The following is a 19,096-nucleotide window of genomic DNA, read 5'->3' as shown; positions in this document are numbered from 1 at the left end:
TTCAGGGGATGACTGAAGATCCTGGCGATGGGCTCCTAATAGGTTGTATGGCTGCTGCTGAGGTAAAACAATATATAAAGAGGAGGGAAAACTGCTGCTATGCATGCTGTTCCCATTTTGCATTCCACTAAGCTGTAGGTTTACAGGTTTCGGCTTGTTCTTCTTACTCTCTTTTTTTATAGTGGGCCACAGTTCATTGTCCATGCCCTCATGTTGTAATTGAAAACACATTACTATAGAGTCCTTAGAGACTTGACAAAGATAATACTTTTCCTGAGACACAGACTTTAGGCTTATACTAGTATTTTGAACTCCTTATCTAGCACCGTTTATTCAGGATCTTTACAATATAAATAATATAATAGCTTTAGAATATTCTTTAAACTTCACAACAGCTTTGTCTAGTCTATGCTAGTTCTTACACTGTACTTATCTCTGTGGTATCTCAGCACTTGTGAGGTAGATAAATAATTGCATCCATTTTAAACTTAGGCAAAGAAAATCTAAAGGCCCAGACCCACCACCTTTCATCACATTAGTAATATAATTGAAGTCAATGGCTTGCATGAGTAAGAGGAAGATCAAGACCTGAGGCCCAGATCCCCAAAGGTATTTATGTGCCTAAGTGTCTTAGCAAGGTCATGAAGTGAGTATGAAGTAGGGAGTATTGTTGAGCCCCAGACATCTGCCCTTTTCCCTGAATTGTTCCTTTCTTCTTTGTTGTAGTGGACATCTGACTTCTCCCCTGAATCCTAGTTTAAGTTGATCATTCCTTCCTCTTGGTCATTAGCACTGCCTGCTCAGAAATATATCAAAAAATCAAAGTAATTTTAGATTAAATATCACTATTTAAGCCATAAGCTCTCCAGACTTTCCTAATATCTATGTTTTGTACAGTGCAGAAAACACAGCTGGCACATAAGCAAATTAATAAATGAGAAATGAAATTTTAAAAAGCAATGTGCTCACCTAAAACCCCAAGTTAAAGCATTTTAGTTAACACCCATTCCCCTTCTTCCTTTGTCTGTATTCCGTCCTAACTTATGTCTTGATCTGGCAAGCTGCTCCCTGTTGGCATCCTCCTGCAACTGTGAGCCCCATTGACTTCAAGGGGGATTTACATGGGCACAAGGGTCTGCCTGCTTGCAGAATCAGGGACACTAGACTGTAAACTCCTCCTTCCAGGCTTCTATATTTCTGTAAAACACCATACTCACCTATTGCATTACTCAGAACTAAAAATAAGTACCTTTATTTTACAACTTTGTTGTCTGAAGCATGATGATAATAACTGGAACCAAAGGAAAATGAGACCATGCCATATAGAAGGCCATTTTTTTCCTAACCATTTTTCTTCCAGCACTCATGAAGAACTACCTTTCCCTGGCTATATATTCTTGGGTGTGTGACTGCCAGTTAAGATTCAGTAGGCAGAAATGTATTGGCGTGAGCATAATTTATCCTTTGACCTCAGAGCTCACCGTACTGTCATGCATAAGTTCCACTTTTGCTCCAAAAGAGCTGTTTTTGCTTAAGCAGAAACTAGAAAATCTGCATCAGTGGAAAATGACTTTCTAAATATCATGTTTCAACCCTGGTATAAAGCCCCAAATGACCAGTTTCACTTTGCATGGAAATTCATATAACTCTCAGATTAACGTAGAATTGTTCACCATCCCTGACGTGGGAAATACAAAGTAAAGAGAAACTCTCACTTGCACAGACTATAACTGATGAATTATTTTAAAAATACCATTTGGTAGTAATTTGAAACATCTAGAAAACACAAATCTTCACATTCATATTTTAAGATTTTATTCTGCTGACAGGCTGAGACAATGCTAGTTTTGGCTGTGAGCTCATTGGATTGCTTAAGATAAGCAGTTTCAGGCCTCACGAACCTCACAAAAAAATTAAGGCTCAGCTGGGTATAATATGGCATTCTGTAGGGGCCACTTTTCACTCTGAGTCAACACCAAGCCAATGTCGTCACATAATATCCTTTTGATGAGATATAAAATTGAGTTCCTGACCTTGTCTCATTAGAGATCTCATGGCATTTTTCGCAAGTGCACCAATATCGAACCCAATGTCCCAGGAAATGCAAATATATGTGAGTAAATACTGCCTACCTAAATTACCTCTTCTGTTTCAATATGAAATGTTTTTTCTTCCCTTCCTATCCAAAATCTAATAGAGAAAAAAGATCACACTCCCCCTGCAAGTCAATAACATTTACATGACCTTGACTGTATAGTTTGTAAAGTGCTTGTGGATCCTTTGGGATAAAGAGTGGCATAACAATGTAAGCTGTTAATAAGAAATGAGATCATCAATACAGTACAGTTTGCACCTATATTTTGTGGTGATAGGAATGCTAGAAAGAGATCAGTTACATAGACCATACATGGACATCAGTCCTCCATGGGAATGTCTACATCTTTGAGATGGTTGAAAGACCTGGAATCCCTTTTATGTTTGTCATTTGTAAAACATATGTAGGCAAGTGTGAAGACTCACCAGTGGGAGAATGGAAATATACAGTCCCAGCTACAGGTCTCTTCACATCCTTGTTTTCAGAACTTGCTCTGTTTCCAAAACCACAACATCACAGAATTCAAATAACTGGGTTCCAACCTCCTGAAGCCTTTCCAGATCCTACCAGCTGGGAGTGGGGGAAGACACCACTTACCTTTTAGGTTCCCTTCCTGACTATTACAGAACAACCCACCCTAGGGCTTCCCTGATTCTAGATCTCTTTTGTCTGCTGCCTCTGCCTAAGAGGAAAGAAATCTTATGACTGACTTTCTGTATGTCACATGCTTGCTCAGTCATGTGCTTGTAACTACAGCTCTTGCTTTTAAAGGAGCTTAACAGGAATACTGTGATGTGTGCAAGTGCCCCTCACCCCCAAAACCTAGTGCCCTATTACAACATATGTTTTGTAATTGGCCATATTCATGTTTTCGGGTCCTAGTTAATGTACTCAAACGACACATAGAAAGCTCAAAGTCAATACACAAGAAATGCAAGTAAGACACCTTATACTGTATACAAACAACCCTTCAATCAGAAGGAAAGAACTCAGGCACAATGGAGGCTGCAGGGAGCCAGCAGAAGTTAGAGCAGCAGCAACTTCTGCTGCTGTATAAGGTCAGTCCACAACTTATGGCAGTGGGGGGAGGAAACATAGTAGAGTTCTGCTCTATCCTCCCCGATACACCCGACAGCCCTCCCTCAGTATGCCCAACCTGCCTCTTACGTTGGGGGATGGCATGTCGGCTGGCATGGGCAGCATATGCAGCACAAAATGAATTTAGCAAACCAGAGAACCCTCTTTTCGGACTCCATTTAAAACACTACCATTCTCTTTCAAGTAAACATACACAGAGATGATCCCAATCTAAACTCATCTTCCCTCTCAATGAAATCCAAATTAGTGTCCCAATTTTTTTGTGAATTCCTGTTTTGAACGATTTGATAATCCTGTTTTTAAACGATTATACACAAAATGTGAACACAAGCTCTGAATGAATATATTGTAGGTTGCTAAAAATTATTTCTTTTATGTTTATCCTCAGATGAATAAATGTGGCACACAAGCTCCAGTGTGGCTTTCACTAAAATCTGAATCCCTCCCGCTTCCTGGGGGGAAAAAGCAGCTAATGGCTTGTGCTACCTGGCAATTCTTCTTTGGAAGCACCAAAGACTGTTGTTTGTTCCAGATACCTATCTCAGTTAGAAACTGTGGAGAATTCTTTGTTTATCTCTTGCAACCGACTCAAGGATGCATGGGCTATTGTGCAGAAGGTAGGTTTAGTAAAGTACTTGTTTATCAATAACATGGTATGTGCCTCTCTTGCTATGTGTTCAAAGGTCCTGGTATTATAATACACATCTTAGTGATCTTGCAAATCAGGCATTGCTCCTAGTAAGATGCAGACTGTGTAGCAAATAAATCTGCAGCACTCCAATGTGGTCCTGAGGAATAGCTGTTATTACCAGTGCTAAATGTAATCTGGTGTATATTACTGAAGTGTACTTAGCTTGCTTACAGTTCACATGTAAGCTTTACTACTGTCTTTGTCTCTGTTTTGGTTTGAAGTGGTGAAGTGGCTAATTCAAGCTTTTTTTCCCCTGTTTCTTTGCAGGTAGTGTATCTAAGACTTGCTCTTATTTTAAGTAATCCAGTATTCCAAAAAAGATAAGTCTTGAGCCCTGAAAAGAAAAGAAAAGAAAAATCTGATAAGATAACAGCTTTTCATGACATTTATGTAATTACTCTAGTCAGAAATAATTTCCAGCCTACTACAAGAGCTCTAACCTCTGTTCTGTAGCTAGGAGACAAAGGAATATCAGAAAGCAATTGCTCACTCACTTACACCTTCTGAACTTTTAGAGTGTTCAGGTGCATATAGATTCAGATAGAAATGGTTCTCCTTTCTCAAAGGGAAAAATACCTTCATACTTCCATTTCAGCATTTTTTTGCATATTAGCTCTCATGAACATGACACATTGAGAAACTAGGATTACCACTTTACTGTTAGGCACAATATAAAGAGTGTGTCTCTTTTTTTTTTCAGTGATGAAAACACTTTTTTATTATGAAAATATTCCAAATGGAATTTATTAATTGAAATGAAAAATGTTGTATCCTTTAGAAAAACATTTTATTAAAAATGTTCATGTTTTTCATTTTTCCAGTTTTTTTAAAGGCAAAAAAATAGAAAATGGGAGAAAAAATGCTCTCTTTTTTTTAAACTTTGTTCAAACTTTTTCCAATCAGGAGAAAGTAGTTTTATTTTCTCACTTTCAGCAACTTTTTTTTTTAATCTTACCACTGGAAAAAGGAGAGAAGGGTATAAAAAAACTGAGATAAAGTAGGATTTCTTCCTCTATTTTGAGAAGGAAAATTTTAAGAATAAAGATTAAAAACTCACAGTTGAAGTTTTTCTGAAAAATGAAAAATTGTGTCAAAAGTAATTTTTAATAATTTCAGAGACATCCCCCCTCTCAAAAAAAAAAAAAAAATCAACCACCCTTACCAACTACCTCAATTTGCTAGCCTTCCTATTAAACTGACACCAGGAATGGCAAACCATGGGAGAATGAACCCAGATTTCCAGTTGGGATGGAGGGAAGTTCACCCTATTCTCCTTTCCCTCTAGGTTGGAGGTTTTGTACTTCATTCATCTACACACTACAGTAGCAGTCCTGTATTTCAGCCATTCTCACTGTGACGGGTTGGAACACAGAAACCCCCTTGGGAGCTGCCACCTAGTGTACCAAGACTACTTCTATTCCTGTTTTCCCTACCATCTTAGGACTCCAGCACCCTGTCTTGCTGAGCCAGACACTCCTGTCTGCTCCAACACAGACCCAGGGTCTGAATTACTTGCCCCAAAGCTGCAGGTTTACCTGAAAACAGCTCACAGAAGTGCACTTGTCTTTAGCACTCAGATGCCCAACTCCCAATAGGGTCTAAACCCAAATAAATCCATTTTACCCTGTATAAAGCTTATACAGGGTAAACTCATAGATTGTTCGCCCTCTATAACACCGATAGAGAGATATGCACAGTTGTTTGCTCCCCCAGGTATTAATACATATTCTGAGTTAATTACTAAGTAAAAAGTGATTTTATTAAATACAGAAAGTAGGATTTAAGTGGTTCCAAGTAGTAACAGATAGAACAAAGTAAGTCACCAAGCAAAATAAAATAAAATGCGCAAATCTATGTCTAATCAAACTGAATACAGATAATCTCACCCTCAAAGATGCTTTGGTAAGTTTTTTTCTCAGACTGGACACCTTCCAGGCCTGGGCCCAATTCTTTCCCCGGTACAGCTCTTGTTCCAGCTCAGGTGGTAGCTAGGGGATTCTTCATGATGGCTCTTCTTTTTCCCTTTGTGCTGTTCCACCCCTTTATATATCTTTTGCATAAGGCGGGAACCCTTTGTCCCTCTGGGTTTCCACCCCCCCTCACTGGAAAAGCACCAGGTTAAAGATGGATTTCAGTTCAGGTGACATGATCACATGTCACTGCAAGACTTCATTACCCACTTGCCAGCACGCACATATACAGGAAGACTTACAGGTAAAACACAGCCAATTGCAGACAATGGTCCTGGTTAATGGGAGTCATCAAGATCATTAATGGCCCACCCCTCACAGTTATATTTTATATTTCTAGTTTTAGATACAAGAGTGGTAAATAGGATGATCACACTCAGTAGATTATAAGATTTGTTATGATACCTTACAAGAGATCTTTTGCATGAAGCATATCCCAGTTCCATTATATTCACTTATTAGCATGTTTTTATAAAACCATATAGACTGCACAACGTCACACTCACGTGTCTGGATTCATGATTAGTGCACTGCCTACACACAGGGAGACTCACAAGATCACTAATCAGAGATCCTGAAGTCAACAAGCCCAACTGTGTGGGAGCTACATGAATAACACTTTCATACTGTAGGTGACAGTTCATTGCAAACACAGAAGAAGATCCAAAGACTGGATAAGGAGTAATAAAAGCTGAACAGGTGGTAACATGTTTTGCCATGGAGGGAACAAATGGAGGGGGGGAAATCCACTCTGTGTGTCAAAAATTCTCTCTGAGGAAGAGTTGTAGCGCTAATGCCTCTCCTGCCAAAAACTATAAAAACTATTCAGCACTTTCCATATTCAACATGAAAAACTCTGAAACTCCATGTGTTTGGACCTTCTTAAGTTCCAGAAAGTGGATATGGCTGGGAAAGGTATGTGTGAGAGCAGAGAGGCTTAACCTGCTCTCACCCTCCCATGGGTTGGTTTCCTAAACTCAACCCCTTGTATCATTTTCTGCAGGAAGTCATGATCTGAGCCATACTTTGAGGCAGCTTCCCTTAGTTCATAAATGGATTAGCCTCTAGCTACCTAGTCCCTATTTTAAGACACTGCTGTTCCCTTTTCTACCTCATGTTTTTGCCCTAGAAAGATGTTAACATATTGATTCTTCTTTCTGATACAACTGTTTCATGTTTTAATCTCTTGGGCTCAGTCACAGGGTTCGGGGTGCAATCCAGGCCTATAAAGGGTTATGTTACCACTTGCCTCATAACCTGGATGCCTTACAATGCTTTACAGCTGTAGCTCCCAACCTGGGATGCTCACTACCAGCATGCAGGTCACACCCTGAGTGTCTATATGCTATTATGTTTTAAAATTTGTGGCCTTAATATATAAAACTCTTAATACATAAAACAGTCCTGGTTCAGCAGCTCTGACCGCAGCAGCCTGTCTACAGCTTTCCTGTTGCCTTCCACCAGCCTTGATTACTGCTTGCAGGGTGACCCCAACATAATCCCATTCCTCAATTTTCCCAAAACCATGTACACTATAATGTCCAGCCCTCTGCTGGACAGTTCAGAGAAATAATATGTTCTATTTGTTCCTCTAAAGACATAAAAGCCACCAGCCTGCCACATTGACTGGAGTTAACATTCTTTTTCATTCAAACATAGCACTTGTGGTTTAAATTAATAGAAAAACAAATTTATTAACAAAAGAAGATAGATTTAACTCACTTAAAATCCTAAGAGATAAAGTTAGAAAGGGTTACAGGCAAATGAAAGTGAAAACACGCACCTAAAATCTAAAACTTAATCTAGCAAGATACAGGCTTTCTTCAAGATCTTTTTTCTCACCTATATTCAGTTCCCAGAGACGTCAGTACCCTCCCACCTCCCCCTTCTCCCCCCGCCCCCAGTTGAAGGAGCTATCTTTTTCATCTTCCAAGAGCTCTGTTCCCTTGTATCTTTCTAGGGATAGGTGCCAATGATGGGTCCCGTCTTTGCTTATATCTTCCAAAGTTCAATGACTTTGTTTCAAGAGGCAGGATGACCCGATGCTGTTTTTCCCATCCCCCTGCATGTAAATGGGGCTTCAATTGTTTTGATTCCACCATGCTTAATTTACATAGGAGACAGATAAATAGCTGCTTTCGCGCTTATCTGGGATGGAACCAGTTTCTCCCTATTTAGTCACAGATATAAAACATATCATTAAGTGTCCATATTTCCTCATATAATGTTAATACATACATTTCAATCACCAGTGTACCCTTAGCTTTCAGAAAAGCCCTCACTCTGTATATTTTTATAATACAGTAATATTGTATACAATCAGTTGATTCAATTGCTTATCACTTGAGGTTCAGCCTGCCCCCTCCCCCCATTCATTATAGACCAGTAAATCTTTGAAATGGATTCTTTTCAAGGTTACCTCTCAAAGACAAGCTATGAGAAAGGCAACATGGAGTCTGGTAGTGAAAGATGCTCCATGCTCTTTCTTCCCCCACTTTTTAGCTTAATAGCTTTTCTTTAACTAATATGTAAAAGTGGACTTTCATTGTCTTTGCCTGAAGATTGGGGTAGTCAGAGCATCACATACACATTCCTTTATCTAAGGCAGACCAGTTTACAAACTCCCCCTGGCATGCCTGGTTTAAACACACTTTAGTCATAATTCTAGCATGTATCCATAACTGTTAATACCCACTGCATACATACATCATACAAGAATATTAATGATCAGTGAGTTATTAGTTTTCAAATAATACCTCACAAGGCATATTTTGTACAAAGATTGTTACAGTAGTGGTTATGGTGTGAAAACAGGGTGCTTAGTGTCACAGGCTCCCAAAACATTCCTCCAAAAAGTTCCTTAATTTAGTCCCTTCAAAATATCTGAAAAAGTTCTGTTTCAGTTCCATTTGAAATAGTTCCATTTGAAACTAGGCCTTTAGAGATGGAAGGATAATGTATTGATTCCCAGTATTACACTTTTTGTTTCCACTCTTAACATAAGGTTTACAGGAAAGGTTTTAGACTCAAATTATTTACTGAAGCATATAGAAGGGAAAATATTTTTAGAGCAGAGGTAATTATCCACAGTGTACTGGGAGTGAGCCAGGGTGGGCACCAACACATTCCATACTATTCTATCTATTGGTAGAGTGTCAAATACATTTTAAAATAACATAGAAGGGTCCTCATTACATGAGGCAATGAATTAGGTCTTCTCTGAGGGCCAATGAGGAAAAAGTATTTATATACCAGCTCATCTCTGTAGTATAGTAAATTCGCATACCTTTTCTTTAGCTGTTACAGAGGTGAAACCAAAGGCCTGTGCTCCTGGGGAATCCGAAGTTGAAGGTATTTGCCAAGGTAGTTAAATAAAATTAACTAATAGCAAATGTATGATTTGTATTCAGACATATTCTTTTCATATACAGGACAAAATTACAGGTCAAATACAAGAACTGTAAGAGCAACTGTTAATTATTTTTAGATTAGCTACATTCTTTATTTTCACTGTAGTAAAAATACTATTTTTCTTCCTATTTATATCAAAATAATGGAACTGAAAGAAAATAGCAATGTAATATTATTGGCACATTTAGTTATGTTCATTTCTAATTGATGAAAGAACAGTTATGCTATTTATCCCTTTTCTCTCCAGGAAAAGTCCCAAACCTGACTTTACAACCAGTGATTACTCCTGAGGTTGTGAGAGCCAATGTCCATCTCAAATGTGCTTACCATCATCGGTTCTCAAATCAGCCTTTGCAGTACATGGTGGTTTGGTCACGCCTTTCCACATCCAGCATGAAAGAGCAGATTCATCGTGACACAACTTTGCAGACATTCTCCTACGTGGAGATGGATGGAGTTAATTTCAGATTGGGAGATACGGTAATGCTTTCCTGAACTCTGCAAACAAGGTCAAACATTCAGAGGAACTGAATCCTCTTGTAGAATTTTTGTTTGGCGTTTATTAACTCTATTCCCCACTGGCAGCACTTACACCTAATGTAAGAGAAGTTGCTTAAATGGGATTGCATTTTAAAGCAGGATTATTAAATACTATTTGTCAAGGTCAGAACCTCTAACATCTCTATTAGATGCTATTCATATACATCTTCCACTTTACTTATTTTCTTCATATTTTCATTAATGATATGTGATGGGGTGTACCGAACACCACACTGGGTTTGAAGGGGTTAAAGGACAATGCTGGGGCCAGGTAGCCCCAGACTCCCAGGCCTGTAGAGCATGCTCCATCTGGAGGAGCAGGTTAAAAGGAGCTTAGAAGCCCAGGCAAATGGGAGAGAGTGAACAGATTGGAGGGAAAACAGGCCTTTTCCTGAAAAGTCACATGGAAGGTTGAAACAGGGATGGGACCACGGTGCTGGTGAGGCCAACGGGCAGTGCTTTCTCCAAACCCCTCACCCTTTTTGAGAACTGGCAGTCCCTGTGGGGCTCTGATCATCTGAACTCTGTTCAACTCATGGTCATTTGGACTGTATGGGACCATGCCCTGAGCTGAAAGAGAACAGAGGTAGGAAGTAGCCCAAAGCGGCAGACTTTGATCTTCCACAAGAAGGACTCAGCTGGTGATGCTTCCCATGGGGCCATTGGCTGGGCCCTGGTGGAGATGGAGGGTCCAGTTCCCCCTTCTATGCCCTGCTTGAAACCTAGGCCTGAGATGGGCTGAGATTGATGCCTCCAGTCTAGGGGCAGGGGTAGGCATCTCTTTTGGGGTGAGTTTTCCTGCTTCTAGTGTTGCCCTGGATTTGAGGGGTGTATATACCCCAGAATGTGGTCAAAGTAACTGCAACCATATTATGTCCATTCAGCCATCCTGAAGTAATGAAACACCACATATTTAAGGGTTAATTTGGAGACAGGAGCAGGACCTTTCAGAAGCAAGGTCAAAACTAGCTACAGTTTCTGCTAATTAGAATGGGAGGAGGGGATAAATAAGTAAACAATTGAGACTAAAAACCTTGGTGGTTGGAAAACCTTCAGTCTAGACGCCTCTGATATTAAAAGTTTATTGAAAGTTAGAAAAGTGATGATCCAGTTGGGGTTATTATGGCCTATGTGTTTTGAAGAAGTTAGTTATAAAAGATTAGCTAATAGAATGTACTTTGGAGTAGTCCTCTCAAGCCATCTTGAGAGACGTTTTTCCTGACACCCTTTCTCCCCGGTGGGTGAACAACTGGCCACTGTAAACCTGCTGTTAATTACTCAATACTGTTCCAGACGTTAGGTAAATATCTGGGATGTTCTAAACCTATTGATTATATTTGTGTATGCTTAAATCTAAAAAACTGCAGTTTTAGATAGAGCACGCTTACTTGCATGAATCTTATCAGATGGAAGTGCTGTGTTCCTGTTGATTTATTCCTTACACCGCCTGGAGTGAAATAGTCAAGTTGCCCCTGTTGGGTAACACTAGAACTAGTGTACCTAATTCCTTAAGTACGGACATAAAAAAGCTTGACTATATGATGTATATATTGCAGGTCAAATGCCATAAAGTTGGCACAAGCTGGGGGATGGAGGGAACAGAGAAAAATGCTCCAACTTTTACTCAGCATTTTTTCCACCTAGCAGCAGAATGAACTTGGGGTAAAGGCACAGACACCTATGTGCACCTCCAGTTCAAGCATTGAGTAATTTCTATACTGACGGACAGACCCATAATAATATCTTTTCACAAAAAAGAATATTAAAGAATATGAAATTGTAAAGTATATGGAGATTTATTTCATGTTCTGCCTTTCTGAGACTCATTCCGTTGTTCAATTGTATGCTGAAAGATGGAGTTCATTACAGAAAAATCTTTGAGCAATACATTTAATGGCTTACATAGCAACACTGATTTAGTTCCAACAACAACAACAAAACCCAGAAACAAAAGCACCACAACCAGACACCAGTACACGACATGAAAAAAACTGACTTGTATATAAATTCATGGCCTTCCACAGCACAAAAACCAGACTTTAAAAGTTAAATTAGGTTCATAATTTATAAACAAAGAACCGTTAGTGATGCTAAATAGTACTGAAAGAATAAACACTGCCAGCTATAATAGCCCCATATTAAACATGGGTTGTAAACAGTCTTGTGATTTGAATCTTTTCTTGAATAAGAATTCACATTAAGAAATATGAACATGTTTATTTAAATTCTTATAAAGGTGAGTCATTTATAACTGTGGTTAAATCTAGACACTTTTGTTAGTTTCTTCTCATAATTATGCTACCTGCATTTGAGTCAGACAAACTAATTCTGCCAGACTTCATGGTGAGCTTGTGTTACAGAGAGATATCTATTGTCATCAAAATAGTTTCACTTGCAATCAATACAATCCAGATTTAAACAATCCTGCAGGGGGAGAAGCAGTTCTGTTAACTAGTAGTGTCATCTAGCCGTTATGAGACAATTTTTATGATATTAAAAGTTGTTTTCAAAAGCCCTGCTCTGTCCTCTGCTGAAACCCACATGTTTAATTTAGCAAGTTTAGACTGAGATGTTCAATTCACTGCTAGAACTTTTTTTTTAAAGCTTTTCATGGCCTATTTGAATAATTATAATTATCCACAAATTGTCATCAGTGAAATCAGGCAATGATGCGTTAGCTGTAACAGGAATTTTACTCTAAAATATTTCACATAATAAAGATTTTAAAAAGCACTTTACCATGTTTGCTGTTCCACCTTGGGTTCCTAATAATAGTTATGAAGGGCCTAATTCTCCTTTCACTTGCACTGGTGTAAATCAGGAGCAACTCCATGGATCAATAGAGATACACTAGGTTAAGTCTGGCAAAAGTGAGAAGAGAATCAGTCCAGAAGGGACAGAGTCAACCCTGTGAGCACAGGGGAAAGCAGTTTGCAAACCCCTGCACCCATGGAGGCTACATAATACCAGGGATTCTGCGGGGTCAGGTTAGCTTTAAACTAATGCCAGAGCCTTGCAGATAGAGGCTGTGCAAGATCGGGGCTGATAAGTCAGATGCATCTTCTCATTGGCTTTTCCCTGCCCCTTCCACAATCCAGAGAGGGAGACCTAAGGATTACATTCTACCCTCAGAAGTAAGTGAGGCTGCATGGGTGTAAACGAGGGTAGAATTTGTTCCAAATGGGCCAAATTAAGATCCGGTGTATTGGGTATAACTCTACTAAAATCACTTGGTTCTGCCATTCTGTTTTTTATCCACTTACACATGGTTTAAATTCAGCCCTAATGCTTTTGCAGATGAATTTTAGGAGTTGCTTTATTTATAATCTTTATCCAAAATCAGGATCTTCTCCTTTCATTCCTTGACATAATATTGTCAAGAGAAAAGATTTGTGTTTTTAAATCATCTCTTATGTGATTTATATCTACACCACTTTTCATTCATCATAATGTCTCCTGATAATATGATATGGCACATAACAGACTATCCATCACTATGTTTCAATATACATTGAAACGATTTAATAGCTTTAATAGGCCCTTAAAGAGTAATTGAGACTTACTGGGCCAATGATGTTTGAACTTTTATTGACTTCTCTATCGTCTAAACAGTCAAAGATATTTCTTCAAAATGCTCATGTGTGCATTCCCTCTCCCCCAAAAGACACACACTTTGGGCTCTGATTTTGTTATTTCAGACAATATGATGCCAGCATAATATTAGTGAAACTATTGCAACATTAAATATATCTTTAATATGCTGCTATTGCTACATAAACACTGAAAGAAGCCCATTCTATCTGATTTGAAAATCCTAACAGGCCTAAGTCTTATTTATACAATATTGACAGAGGTGAATCCAGTCCTAGAGGCACAGGCATTTGTAAATTATGGTAGGCAGAGTGCGTGTAATGAGTTATGCTAAGAAAGGGGTCGGGGGGCAGGTTTGCTCAGTGCAGCAATTGTTAAATTTCATATGGCAAGAAAGAAGTTGTCACCATCCATGAACTATAATATTCATTTTAAAATAAATGTTTAAATAAAATTGGCCTTTCTAAGCTGGTTGCTGATACATAAACACCATTTGAGACACCAGAAATATAGAACCTAGTGCAAAAGAATGTAATCTAGCATCTATTCTGCTTTAACATACAAAGGAGAACAGTTTAACTTCCACTCAAAGTAGGGAAGGAGGTTTTTCTCTTCTTTAATTACCACCTCCTCTAGGTAAGTGATTTGACATAAATGTTAAAATCTTTCCAGTAGAAGACTGCAGACATTCTTAAAATACATTTTCAAATGCCTTCTCCACACTTTGAGTTGGGTGGTTGGCAGAACATGGTGAGCAGCCCACTGGCTACTTCCCTGCAGAAAATCATCACTAGTAGGTCTAAAGGGGAAAATCTGTGGGCAAAAGGGGATATGTAGTCTACAAAGGAGCTGATCCTCTATTGGTTTGGATCAGTTTTCAAATTTTGAAACCTTTGAAATTCCGCATCACTAGGTGTATGTGAAGGTCTGCTACAAAGAGGCTGTTTTACTGTGCACTTTTGCCTGCAGTTTGGCTGTTTGAAGGCTGGTAGAGACTGTGTTTTTGTATATAGGTTAGCTTTGATGAGGCTAGCTTACATAATGCTTTCCCATGTATTTTTGCTATGTTAATGCTAGAATTTGCATGGTGTAGCATTTCACCTCATCAGGTGTCAGATCCTACCACTGCCTCAGTTTCTTTCCTTCGTATCCAAACAAGCCACAACTGGTGCTTTGTGTTTACGCTTCCCTTCAGGATCTGGTTCATTAAAATAACAGTTAACTCAAAAAGCTAGACTCTCCCTTGACAGTCCATTACACCTTCCTGGAATCTTAATTCCCTCTAAGAGGTTTTGCTCTTGTCCCTCGCTGCAGATTGACTTTTCCCTCTGAATCCCCTGGAGGTGCTTCCCTGATAGCCCCTCTCCTCTTTGCCCTCGTATCCTGGCACCAGGTGCCAACTCTTCCTTTCCCCAGTCTTTTGAAACCCCTGGTCTCTCCCTCTCTAATGGAGCAGGCTCCTGCTTATAAGGATGCTGCAATCACATGGTGCCTCGTTACCTGACCTAATCACTGACCCAAGCCCACATCCATAAACTGGGATTATTTGTAGTTATTGTCTGCACATCCTAAAACTCAGTATTGCTTGGGCACACTCCAGGCAAACATGGGTAAGGGGTACAATATTCAAACTCACTTAAGTGTCTTAGATGCCTACGTTCCATTTAAAAAAGTGACTTAGGCACGTAGGGTGAGATTTTCAAAGGCATTGAGGTGTCTAAAAGTACAGATGGGCACATAGTGGGATTTTTAAAAGCACCCAAACAAGATATGTCCCTATTTCCTCTTGAAATCAAAGAGACAGACACTAAGGGATCAGGTCCTGCTGATAAGATAAGTGGGGGAACACCTAATTTGAGACTCTTGCTTTGGAGCAATGCTGGGTACCCCTTGGAAATGTCACATGGTGTCAGGACTTGGGCACTTTTGTGCATATCCACTGGTGCAAAGTTAGGTGCCTAGGTGATTTAGGCGCATAGGTGGTTAGCTGAGTGACAGTTTTAAGACTGCCAGTGGGGCCAAGATGTTGGATTTCACAAATAATGAAAAAGCTGATAAGAGTTTCAATTGATAAAGAATTAAAGTATAGGATTGTAATTACTGCCAATTAACATGGTTTTATAGAAAATAGGTCTTGGGAAACAAATCTGATTTTATTCTTTGATGAGATTATAACTTTGGTTGATAAAGGTCACTGTATAGATATAATATACTTAGGCTTTTGTAAGACATTTGCTTTAGTACTGCATGACATTCTGATTAAAAATTAGAACTAGATAATACCAATAAAGCACATGTTAAATGGATTAAGGACTGGCTAACTGAGAGAGCTCAAAGTAGTTATCAAAGAAAAATCATTGAATATGGCAGTTTCTATTGGGGTTCCGCAAGGATTGATACTATTCAACATTTTCATCAGTGATCCGGAAATCAATATAAAACCACTGCTGATAAAATTTGGAAGAGTGGTAAATAATTATGAGAACAGGGCAGACAGAGAAATCTGGATAGCTTGGTAACTTGTGCACATTCAAATAAAATGCATTTTACTACAGCCAAATTCAAAGTTACACATGTAGGAACAAGGAGCGCAGACCATACGTATAGAATGGGGGACTGTAAATTTACGGAGCTGTGACTCTTAAAAGGATTATGGGTCATAATGGAAAAGCAACTCAACATGCAAAGTTGTGGCAAAAAGGGCGAATGCAATCATTGGAAATATAAAAGAGGGAGCAGTGAGTAGGAGCAGAAGGTGATTTTACCTCTCTCTATGGCATTTGTGAGACCTATGCTGGGATATTGTATACAGTTCTGCTTCCCACCACTTAAAAATGATGTTAAAAAACTGGAGAGGGTGCAGAAAAGAAACAAAATAATATTCCTGGAATGGAGGAAATGTTTTACAGTGAAAGACTTAAAGAGCTCAATCTCTTTAGTCCAGCAAAAAGATTGAGAGGTGACTTGATCACAGTGTATGAATACCTTCACACAAAGAAAATACAAGATACTAAAGGACTTTTTGATCTTCTGGGTAAAGGTATAACAAATTACAATGGCTGGAAGCTGAAGCCAGACTAGTTCAAATTAGAAATAAGGCACAAATATCTAACTTTGAGGGTGATTAATCATTGGAACAAACTACCCAGGGAAGTGGTGGATTCTCCATCTCTTGATGTCTTTAGTCAGACAAGTTATTGGACATAATATAGGGGTAACTGGATGAAATGTAATGATCTGTGATATATAGGAGGTCAGACTAGGTCCCTTCTAGCCTTAAACTCTCTATGAGAGTTTGTCATGCAAGATGCTGAGGAAAAAAAATGGTCAATGACTGGAACAAGGCCTATTTAGAGATTAATGCTCTATATACCATGACCAGTTCCCAAAGCCATCCAGTTTCCCCGCTCCAACATTAAAGATCGAATTCAGCCTTCGGTTGAATACACTGCTCCCATTGATTTCAAAATGAAGCAGACGTGAATCTGAAGAAGTCAGTAGGAATTGCACCTGAGGGCAGAAGGCAGCCCTAACTTGAAAAGAGAATTTTTTAAAAAAGCACCCTTTTTGTTTTATCATTTTCTACCTAACAGTGGATTTTGCCCTACAGAAATAATTTCAGATACATAGATGCAAGGAAGCAAACCACAACCGGAAGCAATTGGATTATGGTGTCTTCTGAAGTCCCCTTCACAGATTACTATTGCTTTAAAAGGGATGAAGACAAAATATACTTTTATTTAAAAAGATGTGAGGAGTTAGTGAAAAATACCATCTCACCTGTCACTGTTATCAGCAAGGTGCCATCAGTGTTGTTATTATCTCTTTGCTTTAAATGATATGTTGATATGAAAAAATATTGCTGATTCCTGAGCTGGAGAAAAAAAGGTGGTATTTGGCTGAAGGCAAAAAAACTCCGAAGAAGAAGTATAATAATAATTATGTGGCAAACTGTCAACCTGTAGCTCAGTGGCCAAAGAACATATCTGATGATTATGAAGAGATGTGTACACCTACTAGGTAAAGAAGAAACTAAAGAGGAAGAACAACAATAGAAAAGACAGGAATAAAATGTAATGCTAGAACAAATTCAGTGTCTATACATTTTGATTTGCAAATACTATACTAATCTTCACAAGTCCTATTGATTTTACCCAATACATAAGAGGTGCCTACTATTCAAGGTATTCTACTTTTTGTTTGCCAAAAATATATGGCCATATACAAGCATGGGATGGTATTTTAAGGGTATTTTAAATATAGTTATGTGTCATCTCTGTATTTTTAAATGTAATGTTCTATGTGCAGAATATATCCTAAAAGCATACCCTCTTAGAGACATTCAGTCTCCCTTTCTAGCATACTCAGAGGAGGATACTCCCCAGCCAGTAAGCCAGAATCTTTAGCCAGGTTCTTTTAATATCTACGTGATCCTGAATAAATAGTGTATGTTATGGTCTGTTAATGTTCTATTGTAACTTTGCTTTAATAAAAAGTTTCTAAATAAACAAATAAGTCACTTTGTTCTGCAACAAGGAAAATATATTTTGCAAACAGGAAACAAGACTGGGTTACTAAGGCATTTTCAAAGATGCATGCCATCTTATTTACAATCTGTCTTGGAATCCTTAGACAGATCCACCCCTTGCTTTCCTTTTCAGCCTCCTAGTGAGCAATCCTGACAGCTTTAATTGTCTCTCTCCTCTTGGCGGGGATTCTCAAAGTGGTGTTTTCAAATGGAAGTCACCATGTGAATATTCTTGGCTAAAACTGTTGAAGCAAAAAGTACAAAACAGTTCAGCAAGTTTTACCATAGTCTGTGTAAATATTACATCTGCAATGCAGCTGCATTGGATACGCACACTGAGATGTGTAATGGAATCATTTTTTCACTTGGGGGGAGGGGCAAGAGGGAACAGATATTTTCTGACTTATTTCTTTTTTTCTGCTGCTACTGATTTGTCGGCCCTTGATTTTTGAGAAGACTGCCTCCATCAGCACTGGTGATGGGAACAGCATGAGGAACAGTAACAATTACCCTCTGCTATGCAAGAAAAACATCTTTCTTAAAGCTTCATAGATTGAATGTGGGCCATTAGAGATAATGTCTTGAGGGATAATAAATCCCTAGTGATAACAAGGAACTAAATTGTACAACACACTTCTTTTACTATTGTGCTTTAGAGAGAAACTGTCTAAATACACAGAAGTTGAGGAACTGTGACTTTAGAGTAGCAAGTGATTACTTACTTCTGTTGTTGGAAAGGGGCAAACCTGAGGTAAAATGAAAAGGATTCTATCTATTCAAAATAAGGAAGAATACTGGTTCCCCTCACCAACCTGAGGTGGTATGGTAGATGGTCTGTCAGTAAGAAAATCTGAAATAAAAACAAAGGTGCTGGAGTGCACACAGAAATGACCTTGAGAAAAAGTGTCTGAGAAGGAACTGGGAATAATCCACTTGGATTTAGAGGGAAGAGCAAACGAAATACTTAATTCTTCAGGTTCAAGGATCTAGGTGAGATCCATACAGCACTTGAAATATTTCTAGTATTCTGAATGGGCACAAATAAGTTAGGTGGGAGTTGTCTTACCAACTCTGAGAGGCCAATTAAGTACGAGAAAATTTTTTTTGAAGTGATAATCAAGCTAGTCCAGTACAGACAGTTTGATAAGAAGTGTGAGAATACTTACAAGGGG

The 19,096-nt window shown here is 38.7% G+C and overlaps 1 protein-coding gene across 5 annotated transcripts in view; it reads left to right on the top strand.

Annotated features, from left to right (window-relative positions):
- LOC101938743 (von Willebrand factor D and EGF domain-containing protein-like) overlaps positions 1–19,096 on the top strand; it is a 251,180-nt gene that overhangs the window by 69,490 nt on the left and 162,594 nt on the right. For 4 of the 5 annotated variants that reach the window (XM_024106535.3, XM_065561614.1, XM_065561613.1 and 1 more), the window contains exons 3-5: positions 3,582–3,810; positions 9,152–9,217; positions 9,513–9,745. In XM_024106535.3, the coding sequence (XP_023962303.2) occupies positions 3,582–3,810; positions 9,152–9,217; positions 9,513–9,745 (528 nt within the window). The remainder of the gene's footprint in view (positions 1–3,581; positions 3,811–9,151; positions 9,218–9,512; positions 9,746–19,096) is intronic. The other variant, XM_065561612.1, reaches the window with a different exon arrangement.

This window comes from Chrysemys picta, chromosome 11 (genome assembly GCF_011386835.1).
Source record: "Chrysemys picta bellii isolate R12L10 chromosome 11, ASM1138683v2, whole genome shotgun sequence".
NCBI lineage: Eukaryota > Metazoa > Chordata > Testudines > Emydidae > Chrysemys > Chrysemys picta.
The sequence above is the reverse complement of the archived record's forward strand: the minus strand, read 5'-3'. Positions and strand labels throughout refer to the sequence as shown.